This window comes from Babylonia areolata, chromosome 3, assembly GCF_041734735.1.
Source record: "Babylonia areolata isolate BAREFJ2019XMU chromosome 3, ASM4173473v1, whole genome shotgun sequence".
In the NCBI taxonomy this organism is placed as follows: domain Eukaryota; kingdom Metazoa; phylum Mollusca; class Gastropoda; order Neogastropoda; family Buccinidae; genus Babylonia; species Babylonia areolata.
This window is the reverse complement of record NC_134878.1, coordinates 41718376-41737667: the sequence shown is the minus strand read 5'-3', so window position 1 is coordinate 41737667 and position 19292 is coordinate 41718376. Positions and strand designations below refer to the sequence as shown.

At 44.9% G+C, this 19292-nt stretch overlaps 1 protein-coding gene across 5 annotated transcripts in view; it reads left to right on the top strand.

Annotated features, from left to right (window-relative positions):
* The window catches only part of LOC143280570 (choline transporter-like protein 1), a 138431-nt gene that overhangs the window by 115940 nt on the left and 3199 nt on the right, over positions 1–19292 (top strand). For 4 of the 5 annotated variants that reach the window (XM_076585267.1, XM_076585264.1, XM_076585266.1 and 1 more), the window contains exons 7-16: positions 1286–1375; positions 2632–2777; positions 4306–4492; positions 7829–7994; positions 9078–9218; positions 12529–12644; positions 12942–12979; positions 15038–15166; positions 16265–16357; positions 17958–18053. In XM_076585267.1, the coding sequence (XP_076441382.1) occupies positions 1286–1375; positions 2632–2777; positions 4306–4492; positions 7829–7994; positions 9078–9218; positions 12529–12644; positions 12942–12979; positions 15038–15166; positions 16265–16357; positions 17958–18053 (1202 nt within the window). The remainder of the gene's footprint in view (positions 1–1285; positions 1376–2631; positions 2778–4305; positions 4493–7828; positions 7995–9077; positions 9219–12528; positions 12645–12941; positions 12980–15037; positions 15167–16264; positions 16358–17957; positions 18054–19292) is intronic. The other variant, XM_076585268.1, reaches the window with a different exon arrangement.

Sequence of the window (19292 nt, the reverse complement as noted above, 5' to 3'; positions counted from 1 at the left end):
AGATAATTGCGGCGAGCTGTCTCCTGTCAGGTGATTGCCATCCTTTTTTTTCTTTCTTTTCACGGGACTGGAGGGTTTGGCAGGTTTATAGGGAGGGACTCCAGGCCTCGGCCTGATCGGCACAATTATCTCATTTAGCGTTGGCGACTTGGTTGGTTGGTGGGTTGGTTGGTGAGAAGCACTTGATGTATGGATGAGGAGGAGTGGGGAATGGGGGGGGGTTAAGGAAGGAAGAGGGGGTGGTGGGGGATGGGCGTGGATGGATGTCGTTTGATTTGTTTGTCTGCTGGACCCACCCACCCCCACCCCACCCCCTCCGCAAGTCTTGTAGGCGGCATTTTTTGTCCTGCCCTCAGTTGTGAGTTTGATGGACTTGATGGGGGAGCCGGGGTGGTTTGGGTTGGTTTGGATTGTGTGTGTGTTGTTTGTCGTGTGTATGTGAGTGTGGGGGCGGGGGTGTTTGTTTTTTGTTGTTGTTTTTTGTTGTTGTTGTTTTTTTTTGTTGTTGTTTTAATTCTTGTGTTGTTGGGTGTTTTTTTTGTCCTTAACACATCGAGTTCACCGTGGATGAAGTTGTTTTTTTCTTTGTTTGTCGTATTTCCTATAGACATTGCCATTTATCAGTATCCAATAACTTTGTGCCAGCAGCTCCATAAGGTCGTTTGTCCATCAACAATCAGAATAAGAACTGATCCACTGTTTTAAGGTTTGACATACCCACACATAAACAAACTAACACTGTAACAGCCAAAACTGGATAGATGATTCAGGTAGATAGCTGAACAAAACTATCTACAAGTCATACACAAAAATCTGTCCCCAACACCCAAAACCTCACTTTTTTCCCCACCGGACCTAAAGGCCACATTCCCAGGATAAGGTTTTTAAGGCAGTGATGCCAATGATTGCCTATACAATGATGCCAAAGTGTTTTATTAAGTTAATCAGGAGAGGTTTTTTTTTTTGGGGGGGGGGGGGGTTCTGTCTTTTTTGGGGGGTGGGGGGGGGGTGTTGTTGTTTTTTGTTGTTGTTTTTTTATTTGTTTTGTTTTATGTTATTTTTCTTTGGGAGGTGTTGTTTAGGGAGGGGTTGTTTTGTTGTTGTTTTGTTGTTGTTGTTTATTGTTTGTTTGTTTGTTTTTAGGGGTGTGGGGGTGGAGGGGTCCATAATTCCTGGCCTTTTATTGGTGGGTAGGCTGATTGATTTGGTGATTCATTCTGAAGAGATATCTGCTGACACTTGGGATTATCTGTTTGTTGGAGCTTGGTCCTGTGTGTGTGGGCAGGGTTCTCCATCCTGATGGTTCTCTTCATCCGTTTCCTGGCACCGGTCATCGTCTGGATCATTGTGGCGGCTGTCGTCATCGCCAGTATGGGTGAGCAGGGTGTTTATATATATATATAGATATATAGATATATATATATATAAATATATAATTGGTTATTCCATGGAACACATTTGCAGAGACCCAGGCTTTGACCCACGAACGACACTGGAGAAAAATGGTGAACAGTTGTGTGCGACAACCCAGTGACTCTTCACAGAGTTAAGGGGGAAATAGAGATCCCATGACTTAAATGATATTGGTTCTTCAGTGTTTGTTTGGAGGGGGAGGGGGGGTCTTGTTGTTATTATTTCTTTTTCTTTTCTTTTTTTTCTTTTTTTTTTCCTTTTTTGGGCGGGGGGGTGGGGGGGTGTGAATGCCTGTATGTTTCCTTTATAATACCCAACAATAGATTTATTTTATGTGTAGATATTTTAGAAGTTGGATTTTAAGCATGCGATTCAACTAGAAGATAATAAATAACCAGAAACGAATGCTGCTGTTTTCAAAATCAACAGTGACAACATAAGGAAAATACAACAGCAATAATGATCATGATAGTGTGATGACAATGATAATGATAAAGACAGAAATGATTCTAGGGAAAAAAAACAACAATCACACTGTGTTAACAATGCGCAATGGCCTTCTTCTGTTATTTATTGCTTAAAACATCATCAGTATCATCATCACCAGAACAGTCAGTTTTAGCAAGCTATGTTAGAAAAGTGGATTAATTTCAAGAAAATAACTCTTTTTTTCAAAATAATGTTTGTTTGTTTATTTGTTTACAAAATTAATCAGTGATAAGCTCAAGTTAACCTCACATATAATCAAACACCATTCAAGAATCAGCTGGACAATTCCTCAAATTCCTTAACTTTTTTTTTTTGGGGGGGGGGGGTTCGATGAATATAAAGTTTGGCAAATTGAGCATTAAATGTTGACCAAATTCTAGCAATCTGTTCTGTGAAAAATTGAAGGGGGACTATTGCAGCTCTTTTTGTCTGTACTCTCCTACCACTTCTTCTGCTGCTGCTGCTGCTGCTGCTTCTACTTCAGCTGCTACTGCTGCTATTACTACTACTGTTACTACTGCTACTGCTACTATTAAGGAATAGGATTAAGAATTGTAGGGTTTAGTTCCATTGAATGCCTTTTTATTTTCCTAACCTACTACTACTACCACTACAACTACCACATAAAAAGAATGAAGGTAATAAGGTTCAGTTCAGTTCCACTGAATGCCTTTTTTTTCTTTTTCCTGCATTCTCTGACCCCCACCACCTGTGTGCTGTGGGTGACAGTGGGCACGGCCTTCCTGTGGTGGACCTACATTGGGTTCAAGTCCACGCTGGACAAGCAGGAGGAGCTGAGCGTGCCCCTGCTGGAGGTGGACATCAACAGCGAGATCGCCTTCCTCACCTTCGCCGTCGTCGCTTCCGCCCTCACCGTGAGTTGATGAGTCTGTTACCTGTTATCTATCCCTTGACTTGAATTGATGTCGTGACTGAAGAGCCACCTGTTACCTGTTAACAGTTACCTATCCCTTGACTTGAGTTGATGCCATGACTGAAGAGCCACCTGTTACCTGTTATCTATCCCTTGACTTGAATTGATGTCGTGACTGAATAGTCACCTGTTACCTGTTAACTGTTACCTATCCCTTGACTTGAGTTGATGCCATGACTGAAGAGCCACCTGTTACCTGTTAACTGTTACCTATCCCTTGACTTGAGTTGATGCCATGACTGAAGAGCCACCTGTTACCTGTTAACTGTTACCTATCCCTTGACTTGAGTTGATGCCATGACTGAAGAGCAACCTGTTACCTGTTACCTGTTACCCATCCCTTGACTTCAGTTGATGTCATGACTCGAGAGTCACCTGTTACTTGTTACCTGTTACCTATCCCTTGACTTGTGACTGAAGAGTCACCTGTCACCTGTTACCTGTTACTTATCCCTTGACTTGAGTTGATGTTGTGACTGAAGTGTCACCTGTTACCTGTTAACTGTTACCTATCCCTTGACTTCTGGCTTCAAGGCCTGACTAAGCGTGTTGGGTTATGCTGCTGGTCAGACACCTGCTTCGCGTATGTGGTGTTGTGTATATGGATTTGTCCGAATGCAGTGACGCCTCCTTGAAGAACTAAACTGAATCGACTTGTGGTGATACCGTCGGGGCACCAGTGAAGACGATGCCATCACTCTCCTCCACCTACCTGTCTCTCTCCTCCACCTCTCTCTGGGACTCCACCAGATTCATGCCTGTCCATTCTTGGATGTTGTCCACCCACCTCGTTCTCTTTTTTCCTCTTCCGTGGTTTCCTCTGACTGTCCCTTGCAAGATGGTCTTCGCAGGTCTTGTAAGGTGACAGAGAGACAGGTGAATGTTTTGTGGATCAGTGGCCTGGTGGCAGTGCACCTGACTAGGAAGTGAGAGTGCACAGGTTTGATTCCCATGTAAAAATCATCGCCTCCCCTCCCTCACTCCACTAGACCTTGAGTGGTGGTCTGGGTGCTAGTCTTTTGGATGGATGAGATGATAAACCATGATGCCTGCACCTGTGTTTGTGTATCTTGTGTGTTGTGAGAGAAAAACAAACTGTGACTTCCAAAAGTTAGGAAATAAGCAATGCAAAGCTTTTGATGACAGAGAAATGTCTTGTATGATCATCATCATGTGTTTGAAATAGTTCAGGGTTTAATTTGGAGCCCATCTGGCTCTTTGTTGTAATTCTACTAGTTGACTAGTTTGTTTAATTTATTTCGTTTATACAGGGAAAGTAGTGATTTAAGGCATGGGTGGGGTGGGGGGGGATGATGGATTTTCATTAAAAAAAAATCACAAATGTGCATAAACGTTAAGCAAAAGAACGAACGAACGAACACACACACACACACACACACTCATGTGCCAGTATATGTTACATCCAGCTGCACAGGCAAGAGCTGAGCAGTGCATGGTCCTGTTTTCAGCTGCTGTTGGTGCTGGTACTGCTGGCTAACAGGCGACACATCTCCCTGGTGACGCCCCTGTTCCGTGAGGCCGGCAGATGCGTGGCATCCGTTCCCATGATGATGATGCAGTCTGCCTTCACCTTCTTCTTCCTCATCCTCTTCTTCATCTATTGGATCATCATCCTCGCCTACCTGTGCACTGCTGGTGGGTTGGCTGGCGGGTTTGGATTCAGTGGGAGTGGGTTTTGTTGATTGTGATTCAGTTTGTTGTGGATGGATGGTGTGTGTGTGTGTGTGTGTGTGTGTGATGCCTTTTTTAAAACTGTAAATGTGCATTTGTGTACATGCAAAAAAAATTTGGTGGGAGAGAGAAAGCATGTGTGTGTTTGTGTGTGTGTGTGTGTGTGTGTGTGTGTGTGTGTGTGTGTGTGTGTGATGTCTGTAAAACTGTGAGCATGCATTTGTGTGTGTTAAAAATAATTTTGGTGGGAGAGAAAAAGCATGTGTGTGTGCATGTGTTTGTGTGTTTGTGTGTGTGTGTGTGTGTGTGTGTGTGTGTGAATTCAAATCATTTTGTTTGAATCACTGCCAACAACCCAATGTGTTGGATACCTTAGAACGAGTTACAATGAATGTGCATATGCACATTTAAAACATCTCACCCCACATCATGAGTCCCGATTTAGGCCTTGATTTCTCACAATCCCACACTTTCACACAACCCCATGCGTTCTTTCACTTTCACACAATCCCCAGTTTTCTCTCACTTTCACACAATCTCATGCTTTGTCTCATGCTTTCTGTCACTTTCACACAATCCCCAGTTTTCTGTCACTTTCACACAACCCCATGCTTTGTCTCATGCTTTCTGTCACTTTCACACAACCCCATGCTTTGTCTCATGCTTTCTGTCACTTTCACACAACCCCATGCTTTGTCTCATGCTTTCTCTCACTTTCACACAATCTCATGCTTTCTCTCACTTTCACACAATCCCATGCTTTCTGGCACATTGCGAGAAATTGTGTAGGGGGGTACCCTGGCCCATACTTTCTTGCACTTTGTGGAAAACATTTCCTTTGTTATCAGGGTTGGTTTCTTGCCTTTCTGTGACACAAATGTTAGAGAAAAATGAGAGAGAGAAAGGAGAAAGAGAGGGGGGTGATGACATTGTGAGAAAGCATGACAGGGGAACAACAACTGTTCTCGCAGTCATATGCTTTCTTGTAAAGTGAGAGAAATTGTGGGAGTACCCCATATTTTTTCTTTCAAGGGAGTATGGACTTGGGAGAAAGCATGGGTTAACTTTTCTCTTAAGTGTTTCCTCACATAGACCACAGAAAGATCAGGAGAAACTTGTATCTCAAACTCTACTTTCGGTTGTTGAGCACTGGAACCAGTTTGTCTTCTTAACTTTCTTTCAGTGAAGGGAGATAAGTCTTACTGCATCCTGGACCTTATGTCCATCGTGAGTGTTTTACCACTGCTCTAAAAATACATAGATAGCTCATAGGCCAGGAATGCTGAAGCCAACTGGACGCCATATTGTTTCTTGTATCCGGCCATCAGTCCGTCGACAAGTTGTCTGCTAACTGGTGGTAGTTTCTGAACTGTGACCGTGTATCTTGGATGATATCGTGTTATGTTTGCCCCCACTACATGTCAAATGTTGTGTCTTGATTGAAATCTGCCAATGGTTTATCTACCAAAGTTACTGTATACAGGAAAACAGCAGATGCAATGGCACGTGGCGCAAACTTGCAGTGGAGACACACTCAGGAATGTCAGCTTAACTAACTTCGCTAGCAAGTGAAAGCTTGCCATGAAGCCAGATGAGCGCTTGGTTACACATATGAAGTCACTGTTTCGTGCATTACTGACACGAGAAGCAAAATGGCTGATTGAACACTTCTGCTGGCTTCAGTTAGCAAAGGGGCTGAAAGAAGGCATGCACTGTCCATCTATTTTTAGAACCGTGGTGTTTTACTTACAGACAGTGGATAACGAAACATGTCTCAAATCCTACTGTCACTTCTGTTTTGTTTTTTGTCTTGTTTTCCAAGGTACAGGCTAACTATCCAGTTTTATTCAGTTTACACATTACACATACTTCAGTCATCACTTTACAGTGTGCACATCATATTTTACATCAGTGCATTTCAGGAAGAAAACGTAATTACTTATTTTTTTCTGACATTAACTGTACATTCTTTCAGCCTTTCTTTCATAGATTACTAAGTTTTGACTTGGGATGGAATGGGTTAAACAAACATGGACCCTTGAGTTACTCAGCAAGGTGGAGCAGTATAGACTTGGATCATCAAGGATTCCACAGATCTGTGCAGTTTGATTTCTTAATACATTTTGTTTGGTCCAGAGATTCAAAGAAGTCTTTCAGTGTCACACTTGTTCATAAGTTAATGTGATGGAAAGTCAGTTCCATACAGAAAAATGTGTTTGGAAATGAGAGAATTTATGTTTGGCTTCATCTTTCTTTTTTTTTCTTTTTTTCAACCCACTGACCATGAATGTTGCTTAAAACTGACTTGCTTTAACTCTGTTGAAGCCAGCATCTGCATGGTATGAAGATGCATGCTCAACAACACCTACTGTCATGTAATATGTGTACGGATATTGTCTTGAAATTTTTGTGCCTTTGGCAGAATTGGTTAGGCATTGGACTTTTGATCCAGTGTTCATCAGTGATCAGAGTTCGAAGTCCCGTTCTGCATGGTGTTGTGTCCTTGGGAAAGGCACTGACTCAGATTTTCCAAACTCCATCTAGATGTGAAAGGGCACCTGACTTTGGATGGGGAAGGAGAAGATTGGGCCCCGCCTTCCTATGCTGAGCCCTGGACACAGTAGATATCACTTCACTGCCCCTTCCACCGTAGAAGGCTACAGGATCTTTCACACTTTAACCTTTTGAACCCTTGGAACGATAAAAGGCTGTTTATCAGTCGATGAAGAGATACAACTTACTGTATGCAGATATGTCTGGGTAGAGTTCAGAACAACTGTTTCAAACAGAGAAATGCCATTTCATTCACAATTCAAAACTTCAAGGAGGATAGTTCAGGAGGGATGGGGGCATCAAGGAGGAAGAGGTTACATTGGTAATACATGTATGTGGGTTTGCTTTTTTGTTGTACATGTTTATTGTATTATTTTTTTGTCACAGCAGATTTCTGTGTGTAAAATTTGGGATGTTCTCAGCTGGATAGAATGGGTCACCGTACCACAGGGCAGTGCACATGCTTTTTTTCTCTTTCTTTTTCCTTGTCTGCAAGTGTATTTCTTTAACTGTCAAACTGGATTTTTTTTACATCATTTGCATTTGTTTTTATAACCATTGGTTGTGGCTTTTGGCTGTATGTGTTTTGTTTTGTTTTTCTTTGGTTTGTTTGTTTTTTGTTGTTTCTGAGATTTTTTTTCTTTTGCTTGTTTGGTTGGGTTTTTTGGTTTTTATAGTAGTCTTATTTTCCAAGTAGTGCTGCATGTTGGCATAAATGCAGATGTGCTGCATGTGTGTGTGTGGCAGAGAAGGCCAGCGTTGACCCCATGGGCTATGTCCGATACACAGAGCACCAGCTGGTCACCTACTTCTGGTGGCTGCACATCGCTGGCCTGCTGTGGGTCAGTCAGTTCATCATCGCCTGTCAGCAGTTTGTCGTCTCCAGTGCTGTGGCCCGCTGGTACTTCACCAGGTGGGTGGGTCTGCTGCTTTGTTCGTGGGGAAGTCAAGGTTTCTTTTTTTTTTTTTTATAAATCTTGTGTGGGCGATTGTTGGTGTGGGAGTTCATGGAGTGGTGTGTAATTGGGTGTGATGAGGATTGTATGGTTTGGTGGTTATGATATGGTCACTACTCTTTCTTCTATATTGGTTCATTAGTATGTAAACAAACTGCCCTTCTCATTACATGGATTCCCAATTTCAGAGGGAGATGAACACTGTGATACCTTGCCCTTTCTTGTATTCAAGAGAGAGAGAGAAATGGTTAAGACACTTATCTGCTGGCATTGTGTGTGTGAAGGTCGGGGTTGGAATCCAGTCTCTCACTTTCTCCCAAGTTTGACTTGAAAGTCGGTGTGAGAATGAAGTCATTTGGATGTGACAGTAAACCAGGGCCCTGTGTGCTGCAAGCACTTGGCACGCTGAAAAAGAACCCATGGCAACATAATTGTTGTCCTCTGGCAAAACACTATAAAGAAATCGATGATAGGTACACAAATATATATATATGCACTCAAGGCCTGACTAGTCAGTGGGGTCATGCTGATGGCCAGGCCCTCTGCTGGCACATGTCATGTAGGGTGTGTGGATTTGTCTGAATTTAGTGATGTCTCCTTTAGAACCAAAACTCTCTCTCTCTCTCTCTCTCTCTCTCTCTCTCTCTCTCTCTCTCTCTCTCTTTGACTCTCTCTCTCCCTCCCTCCCCCTCTCTCTCTCTCTCTCTCTCTCTCTCCACTTTTTTACTTATGTGTCCCAAGTATGATGAAATGAAGTGAATTTATTCTGCCAAAGTATTCTTGAAATCCATGTATGTTTAAATTCTGCTTACTTACGTCTAGTACTAATGAATCTGTTTTATTTAAGCTGTCCAGTTTTGTTCACAAAGCAATGAATGTGAGGATGCAAGCTACAAAAATGTAAAACATTCCCCTGTTCACAGAACCTGTCATGACTCATGTTATGGGCCAGAGGCCTGACATTGAAATATTTTTGACTTTGACTCTCTCTCTCTCTCTGTGTCTCTCTCTCCCTCTCTCTCTCTCTCTCTGTCCTCCAGGAACAAGCGGCGGTTAGGAGCACCCCTGCTGAGCGCCATAGGGCGACTGCTGGTGTACCACCTGGGGTCAGTGGCCATGGGGTCCCTGGTCATCACTGTGGTCAAGCTGCCCCGCATGTTCCTCATGTACCTGCACAAAAAGTCAGTGTCTTGATGATGATTATAATAATGATGATTGTGATGATAATAATGATGAAAAGGGTGATGATTATAATCATGATGATGATAATGATAATAATGATGCTGATAATGATGATAATAATAATGATAATCATAATGATGATGATGATAATAATGATGATAATAATAATAATGATAATAATAGTATAATGGTAGTAGTAATAATAATAATAATATTTATATAGCATTGAATCTTGTGCAGAGACAAGTCAAAGTGGCTACACTCCGGTCATTCACACACGTGCATGACTCTAATTCAAAGAAATGATAATAGAAAAAACTTATGAATTCACGTAAATAGAAGGCTGGAGAAACTGTAGAGCAGGACGAGGCAGGGGGGTGAGGAGGGGGAGGAAGGAGGGGGGATGTTGAGGGGGGTGAGGAGGGGGGATGAGGAGGAGGGGAGCAGAACGAGGCAGAGGGGTGTGAGGAGGGGGGAGGAGGAGGGGAGTGTGAGGAGGGGGGGGGGGGAGCAGGACGAGGCAGGGGGGTGAGGAGGGGGAGGGAGGAGAGGGGATGTTGAGGGGGGTGAGGAGGGGGGGATGAGGAGGAGGGGAGCAGAACGAGGCAGGGGGGGGGAGGAGGGGAGTGTGAGGAGGGGGGAGCAGGATGAGGCAGGGTGGTGAGGGGGGGGGAGGGGGACTGAGGAGGGGGAGAAGCAGGACAAGGCAGGGTGGTGATGGGGGGGGGGGGTGAAGAGGGGGGGAGCAGGACAAGGCAGGGTGGTGAGGGGGGGGGAGCAGGACAAGGCAGGGTGGTGGGGGGGGGGGGGTGAAGAGGGGGGGAGCAGGACAAGGCAGGGTGGTGAGGGGGGGGGGGGGAGCAGGACAAGGCAGGGTGGTGAGGGGGGGGAGCAGGACAAGGCAGGGTGGTGGTGGGGGGGGTGAAGAGGGGGGGGGGAGCAGGACAAGGCAGGGTGGTGAGGGGGGGGGGGAGCAGGACAAGGCAGGGTGGTGGTGGGGGGGTGAAGAGGGGGGAGCAGGACAGGCAGGGTGGTGAGGGGGGGGAGCAGGACAAGGCAGGGTGGTGGTGGGGGGGGGGGTGAAGAGGGGGGGAGCAGGACAAGGCAGGGTGGTGAGGGGGTGGAGCAGGACAAGGCAGGGTGGTGAGGGGGGTGAAGAGGGGGGGAGCAGGACAAGGCAGGGTGGTGAGGGGGGGGGTGAGAGGGGGGGAGCAGGACAAGGCAGGGTGGTGATGGGGGGGGTGAAGAGTGGGGGGAGCAGGACAAGGCAGGGTGGTGAGGTGGGGGAGCAGGACAAGGCAGGGTGGTGAGGTGGGGGAGCAGGACAAGGCATGGTGGTGGTGGGTGGGGGGGGTAAAGAGGGGGGAGCAGGACAAGGCAGGGTGGTGAGGGGGGGTGAAGAGGGGGGGAGCAGGACAAGGCAGGGTGGTGAGGGGGGGGGAGCAGGACAAGGCAGGGTGGTGAGGGGGGGTGAAGAGGGGGGGAGCAGGACAAGGCAGGGTGGTGAGGGGGGGGGAGCAGGACAAGGCAGGGTGGTGAGGGGGGGTGAAGAGGGGGGGAGCAGGACAAGGCAGGGTGGTGAGGGGGGGGGGAGCAGGACAAGGCAGGGTGGTGAGGGGGGGTAAAGAGGGGGGGAGCAGGACAAGGCAGGGTGGTGAGGGGGGGGGGGGGAGCAGGACAAGGCAGGGTGGTGAGGGGGGGGGGGAGGATGTGAGGGTGGGGGAGCAGGACAAGGCATGGTGGTGAGGGGGGGGGGAGCAGGACAAAGCATGGTGGTGAGGTGGGGGAGCAGGACAAAGCATGGTGGTGAGGGGGGGGGGGAGCAGGACAAAGCATGGTGGTGAGGTGGGGGAGCAGGACAAAGCATGGTGGTGAGGGGGGGGGGGGGAGCAGGACAAAGCATGGTGGTGAGGGGGGGGGGGGAGCAGGACAAAGCATGGTGGTGAGGTGGGGGAGCAGGACAAAGCATGGTGGTGAGGGGGGGGGGAGCAGGACAAAGCATGGTGGTGAGGTGGGGGAGCAGGACAAAGCATGGTGGTGAGGGGGGGGGGAGCAGGACAAAGCATGGTGGTGAGGGGGGGGGGGAGCAGGACAAAGCATGGTGGTGAGGGGGGGGGGAGCAGGACAAAGCATGGTGGTGAGGTGGGGGAGCAGGACAAAGCATGGTGGTGAGGGGGGGGGGAGCAGGACAAAGCATGGTGGTGAGGTGGGGGAGCAGGACAAGGCATGGTGGTGAGGGGGGGGGGAGCAGGACAAAGCATGGTGGTGAGGGGGGGGGGAGCAGGACAAGGCATGGTGGTGAGGGGGGGGGGGGGAGCAGGACAAGGCATGGTGGTGAGGGGGGGGGGAGCAGGACAAGGCATGGTGGTGAGGGGGGGGGGGAGCAGGACAAGGCATGGTGGTGAGGGGGGGGGGGGAGCAGGACAAGGCATGGTGGTGAGGGGGGGGGGGGGGAGCAGGACAAGGCATGGTGGTGAGGGGGGGGGGGGGGAGCAGGACAAGGCATGGTGGTGAGGGGGGGGGGGGAGCAGGACAAGGCATGGTGGTGAGGGGGGGGGGGAGCAGGACAAGGCATGGTGGTGAGGGGGGGGGGGGAGCAGGACAAGGCAGGGTGGTGAGAGGGGGGGGAGGATGTGAGGGGGGGAGCAGGATCTCTGCCATTTTGGTCAGAGGTCAGATTTCAGGCAAGACTTGAAAGACCTGAGTGCAGAACTAGTTTGTTCTTCTGTTTTACAATACTCTCTTTTTTTTCTTTTTCTTTTTTTCTTTTTTTGTTATCAGTCAATAAATGTCCTTTTTCACTGGCTCTTCTTTTCTCTGTTTTCCTTTCTGGTTTGTGACATGGAAGATAAAACCTCTTGCACTTTGCAAGTTTTCTTTGTAGCACACAGGGATTGCTCAGTGTATTGTTGTGGTAAAGTGCTGCTGTGCCAAATTTTTTTTTGTGTTGTGTGTATGGTGGAACTGTAGGCAATGATGAAGTTTCATTATAACCTTTCATGCAAAGGGTAAAATAAAAGAAAGATCAGTGATACCATACAATGAAATACAATGCAATGCACCACAATACAATACAATACAATACAAAGCAGTGCTATGCCGTGCTATACTATACTGTACTGTACTGTGCTCTACTATACTATACTATACTATACTATACTATACTACACATCTTTATTCATCTATTTGAAATGATATGTAGTAGTGGCTTGTCATGCAGTAAAAGAGAAACGTTATGATTCTGTACACCTTCCCACTGATCCTACTCCTCCTCATTCTTCCTATCCTTCCCAATTTTTTTTCTTTCAGATTTAAAACGGCGGACAATTGCTGTGCCAACTTTTGTGTGAAATGCTGTTGTTGCTGTCTTTGGTGTCTTGAAAAGTGCCTCAAATATCTCAGCGCCAATGCCTACACTGTTATCGGTAAGAAGCCTGAATGTGGAATTGGAATTGTAACTAATGCCCAAGTTCTTGGAAGCGTTTTGAATGACTAAAGAGTGTGAGAATGAGATGAATTGAAATTATATCAATGCTCACATATATGTTTAAGATGAATGAGAAAATATGAGTTTGTGTCTGTATGTGTGTGTGTGCTTTTGTGTGTGTGTATGTGTGTGTATTGTTTTTGTGATATGGTATGTGTGTTTGTGTGGCATGGTGTTTGTGTTTGTATGTGTGTGTGTATGTGTATGTGAAAAACAACTGATTTTTATGTTGCAGCTGTCAGTGGCAGAAATTTCTGTTCATCATCTAGAAAGGTAATTCAATTGGTTATTATCATTAACATCATCCCTAACTGTAACATACATACATATATATATATATATATATATATATATATATATATATATATGCATGCATATGTGTAAACATCTAAGGATGGTCAGAGATGAGAAATGTGTTAAAATGATGGTCTCTGTTGTGCGCAATACACACACAAGTCATTGGGTTAGAAACGCTCTTTAGAGTTTTTCCAGTACAAGATACAAAAGTACTTTGTTATCTCTTGTAGAGGAATTGCTGACAAGTTTGTTGATAGAAAGTTGATAGAAACATTTTGAAATATTAAAAAAGTATTAAAAATCATTTCATCCACACTACAACACAAAGTTTCATCAGTCAATAGACACATTGATAGACAACTGTAAACAGTATGTTTGTCTGCCTTGGTTACATGCTTCCCTCACAGCTGTTTCCTCCTTGATACTGGAGATACAGCATTGCATCAGGAACACAATTCAAGGTTCATGCATGAAATGTCATGATAAATACTACATGCATTCACTTCAACTTCTAGGGAGAGATAGTTACGTCAGGCTGTGTCCAAACCACAAGAATTCTGCCCTTTCCTAACCTCCTTTTTTCCTTTTTTTAGGAGGGGTGGGGGAGGGGGGGTTCATCTAATATCACTTTGAGTGTAAAAACATGAAATCTTAGAAAACTACTACTATTACTACTACAACACACACACACTGCATCACACACACACACACACACACACACACACACAAGCTACAGGTAAGGTCCGTCTCCCTACTGTGTGTCTGGAGGCCTCTTCGCCAGGTGTTTCTAGGCTGACCTCGATCTCTTTCTCTTTCTATGGGGGTTGGTTCTGTGTCATGGCCTGTGTCAGCAGTGATGCATGATGCTGGTTTTACGGCATTTACCCCATCCACCCCAGCCTACTTCTTCAAGGACGGATATCAGCTTGTAGTTGTGTCTTCTTGAAGAGAGTGAATGTGAAAACACACTGAAGGGAAATGAGTCAGTGGAACTTTGTGTTGGTACGGTGGATGAAATGCCTTTTTAATTTCGTTTCAAACAAAGAAGTAACCACCATGATTAAGCTCTCTGCCTGGGAGTTGTGAGCGTCATTCTGCATTGCTACTGCTGCTGCTGCTGCTGCTGTTGTTGTTGCTGCTGCGAACTGATAGCTGGTGAATACTACTATAACAGGTTGTTAAGGAAATAAGTTTTGGTGGCTTTTTTGTTCTTGTTGTTTTGTTTTTGCTTGGGTTTTTGTTGTTGTTGTTTTCTTTTTGTTTGTTATTTTGTTTTTGTTGTTGTTGTTGTTTTTTCCCCATTTGTATTATATTACTTTTGTCTGGCAGAATTCTTTATGTGAAATTCACCCATGATTTTTGGTTGTTTTTGCAAGTGTATTTGCGAGTGTTGGCATTTGTGCATGTGCATGTTACAAGGATGTGTCTTCCAGAGGGTGCCATAGGTGGGTGGGTGATTGTTAATGGAGGTACTTTGTATGTTATAGCTACCCCCCAAAAAAAATATTAATAGATAAATCATGAATTGAAATAAAAAGGTAGTAGATGGGGGGATGAGTTGTATGATGAGCAGGGGGAAACTGGATAGATGAAGGGTAGAATTAAAGCTGAACATTTTAATTAGATAGATACGATTTAAGAAAATTACTCTTTGGACTTTATAGAAGGGAATCAACTCTGTTTTATTACCTCTGAACTTTCTATGACATTTAAGGATCATTTTGGTATTTCATTTATTTTAAATGATTTCTGGTTTGTTTTTTTTGTTTTGTTTTTGTTTTTTAAGTGAGTACACAAACAAATAATAAAAAATCAAGTACTTTACAAGATTGAAATTTGTTTTTTTTTCATGTATTAGATCTACTGAGTGAAGTGTGTCTAATTTGCCAATGCTGGCAGACATTGTTCAACACATCCATTATGTTTCTCCATTTTGCTGTTTTGTTTTATTTCTCAGTAGATATATGATACTCTTATGTGCTCAACCCTGTGGCTTCCCCCCCTTCCCCATGTGACTTTATGCTTTCTCTCCAGGCATTTCATATTCTGGTCAGCAACAGCCAGCGGGTGGCGGCCCTCAACAGCATGGGTGACTTGCTGCTGTTCATGGCTAAGATTGCCGTCATGGCCGCCAGTGGGGCTGTTAGTCTCGTCTGGCTCAAGGTACATAACTGCTGGTTCTTTTCAAGCCTTTTTTTTTTTTTTTTTAGAAACTGCTGAATGTGTGTGTATTTCTGTTCAACCTGGTAAAGATGAAAAGAAGATAGAAGAAGAAAAAATCAACTAGATGTCAGGTGGGTCTTATGAACCAGTGTATTATGAGAGTGGAGAGGATTTTGTCGTTGTATGAATGTGTGCAATATGTCCTCAGCATAGAAAGGCGGGGACCAATCATCTACTTCTGCCAATAGCCGAATGGCTAAAGCATTGGACTTTCAATCTGAGGGTCCCAGGTTCGAATCTCGGTGGAGCCTGGTGGGTAAAGGGTGAAGATTGTTCCAGTCTCCCAGGTCAACATATATGCAGACCTGTTAGTGCCTGAACCCCCTTCATGTGTATACGCACGCAGATGATCAAATACATACGTTAAAGATCCTGAAATCCATGTCGGCGTTCAGTGGGTTATGAAAACAAGGACATACCCACCATGCACACCCCCAAAAATGGAGTATGGCTGCCTACACGGTGGGGTAAATAAACAAAATGGTCATACACATAAAATGTTACATGTTTGTCTGGATGTGTGTATGTCTGCATACCTGAAATCTGATTGAATGACACAGGAAACAAATGATGAGTGCCCAATGGCAGCCATCAGTCAGCTCTACCCACGTAGACAGCCTGTTGTGTAAATGACCCCGTGCTTGTAAAGCACTTAGAGCTTGGTCTCCAACCATGGATAGGCACTATATAAGTATCCATATCAATCAAACAATCAAAGTCAGATACCCTTTCACACTGGTTGGAGAGAGGAAAGTCAGAGTAAAATACCTTTCCCAAGTATAAAACACTCCCCCAACATAGGGATCAACAGGGATCAAATGATTACAATTGTCTACATTCTTTATTCTTTGCCTCCATCTGAAAATAGCTTGTATTATTGCTCACATTTTATGAGAACTTGTTTGAGGTATATATTGATTTTTCTTTACCAGTATTATTATTATTATTATTAAAGTTGTTGATGATGATGCTGTTGCTGATGATGATATCAATGATGATGATCATCATCATCATCATCATGTGTGTGTGTGTGTGCAGGGTCGGAGCGATCTCCATTTCTTTGCCATTCCTGTTCTGCTGGTGTGTGTCTTTGCCTATTTTGTGGCCCACTGCTTTCTGTCCATGTATGAGGTCAGTCAACACTTCACATCTTTTTTTTTTCTTTTTGTTTTCACATATTATGTTGGTGTGTGTGTGTGTTTGGTGTGTGTGTGTGTGTCCATGTGGGGAAAGAGTTTTCAGAATTAAAAGGAATGATATGGAACATGAACAAAATTTTAAAATCTCACTATCCTAATATCAAGCAATTGTAACAGATGTCCCAACAGGACAGCGCAAGAGATGCCTTCTTCAGTATCAGACAAAGTGCCTTAAAACTGCCTGAAATAAACCTCTGAGAACTGTGAGGATGGTGAATAATGGTGGTTATGCAGATGGTGATTAATGGTGGTGGTTGTGCAGATGGTGATTAATGGTGGTGGTTGTGCAGATTGTGATTAATGGTGGTTGTGCAGATGGTGATTAATGGTGGTGGTTGTGCAGATGGTGATTAGTGGTGGTTGTGCAGATGGTGTTTAATGGTGGTGGTGCAGATGGTGATTGGTGGTGGTGGTTGTGCAGATGGTGGTGGTGGTGCAGATGGTGATTAATGGTGGTGGTGGTTGTGCAGATGATGATTAGTGGTGGTGGTGCAGATGGTGATTAATGTTGGTGGTGGTGGTGCGGATGGTGATTAATGGTGGTGGTGGTTGTGCAGATTGTGATTAATGGTGGTTGTTGTGCAGATGGTGATTAATGGTGGTGGTTGTTGTGCAGATGGTGATTAGTGGTGGTGGTGGTTGTGTAGATGGTGATTAATGGTGGTGGTGGTTGTGCAGATGGTGATTAATGGTGGTGGTTGTGCAGATGGTGATTAATGGTGGTGGTTGTTGTGCAGATGGTGATTAATGGTGGTGGTGGTTGTGCAGATGGTGATTAATGGTGGTGGTGGTTGTGCAGATGGTAATTAATGGTGGTGGTTGTGCAGATGGTGATTGATGGTGGTTGTTGTGCAGATGGTGATTAATGGTGGTGGTGGTTGTGCAGATGGTGATTAGTGGTGGTTGTGCAGATGGTGATTGATGGTGGTGGTACAGAAGGTGATTAATGGTGGTGGTTGTGCAGATGGTGATTAGTGGTGGTGGTGGTGCAGATGGTGATATGGTGGTGGTTGTGCAGATGGTGATTAATATTTGTGGTGGTTGTGCGGATGGTGATTAATAGTTGTGGTGGTTGTGCGGATGGTGATTAATAGTTGTGGCGGTTGTGCGGATGGTGGTGATGGTTTGCAGTTGGTGGTTAGTGGTGGTGGTTGTGCGGATGGTGATTAATGGTGGTTGTGCAGATGGTGATTAATGGTGGTGGTGGTTGTGCAAATGGTGATTAATGGTGGTGGTGGTGCGGATGGTGATTAATGGTGATGGTGGTTGTGCGGATGGTGGTGATAGTTTGCAGGTGGTGATTAATGGTGGTGTGCGGATGGTGAGTGGTGGTGGTTGTGCAGATGTGATTAATGGTGGTTGTTTTGCAGATGGTGATTAATGGTGGTGGTGGTGGTTGTTTATGCAGATGGTAATTAATGGTGGTGCTGGTTGTGCACATAGTGATCAATGGTGGTGGTGGTTGTGCAGATGGTAATTAATGGTGGTGGTTGTGCGGATGGTGATTAATGGTGGTAGTGGTGGTTTTGCAGATGGTGATGGACGCGCTGTTGCTGTGTTTCTGTGAGGACTGTGACCTGAACGACGGCAGTCCTGAACGGCCCTACTTTGCCAGCAAACGCCTTATGGTGAGGGGGGCAGTGCACTGGCTGGCCGGGTGGCACTGAACACCAGTCATTTCTCACTGATTGCTTCTTCTGTTTGGTTTGGTTTGGTTTGGTTTTTCTTTCTTTCTTCTTTTCTGAAAATATTTTCACTAATTCCATTTTCTACGGTATACAAAAACAAAGTGCTGAACTGTACAGATATATGACATTAGAAAACTGCCTGTTTTTATATAAAAGAAATAAAGAAAGACATAACAAACACAGACTATATGCTGCTGATTTTGTTCTCATCACCGCCCAACATAGACACACTTCATTTGTGCCTCAGAGAATGTTATGACCTTTGAGGAACACAATGAATTAAAGCACTTTGATTTATCATTGTGGCAATCACCACTTCATTCATTGGCATTGTTTTTCTTTTCCTTTTTTTTCTTTTTTTCTTTTCTTTTCTTTTTTTGTTTTATTGTGGTCTATTGTTTGACAAGAATGTCAAAGGGAAACAGCAACAGTAAATGAAAGATAAAGAAAAAGGAAGCAAGCAACAAAAACAAAGAAACAAACAAACTACAGACACAAAAAGCAAATGAGGGGCACTGCCGTGGAATGAAGAGCCAGGAAATGGATGTTTGTACTGCACGTTGTTCTCCTCGAAACAAGCAGTGACTGGTTGTTTCTCAACAGGTTCTGTACGCAGTTTGGTTAGACTTGCAGAAACTCAGTCTGTTTTGATCTGTCTGTCTGTTTATGTTTATCTGTCTGTCTGTCTGCACTCCTGTTTGTCTGTTTATCTCTTTTATCCTTCTGTGTACCTGTTGTTCTCTGACTGAAAATGTGTCTCTCTCTCTCTCTCTCTCTCTCTCTCTCTCTCTCTCTCTCTCTCTCTCTCTCCTCTCTTCTCTGTCCTCTCTGTCTGTCTCTCTCTCTCTCTCTCTCTCTCTCTCTCACTCTTTCTCTGTCTCTCTCTCACTCTCTCTCTCTCTCTGTCTCTCTCTCTCTCTGTCTCTCTCTCTCTCTCTCACTCTTTCTCTCTCACTCTCTATCTCTCTCTCACTCTCTCTCTCTCTTCTCTCTCTCTCATTCTCTCTCTCTTCTCTCTCTCTGTGTCTCTCTCTCTGTCTCTCTCTCTCTTTATCTCACTCTCTGTCTCTGTCTCTCTCTCACTCTCTCTCTCTCTTTCTTTCTCTCCCACTCTCTCACTCTGTCTGTCTGTCTGTCTCTCTCTCTCTCTCTCTGTCTCTCTGTCATTTCTATCCAGTT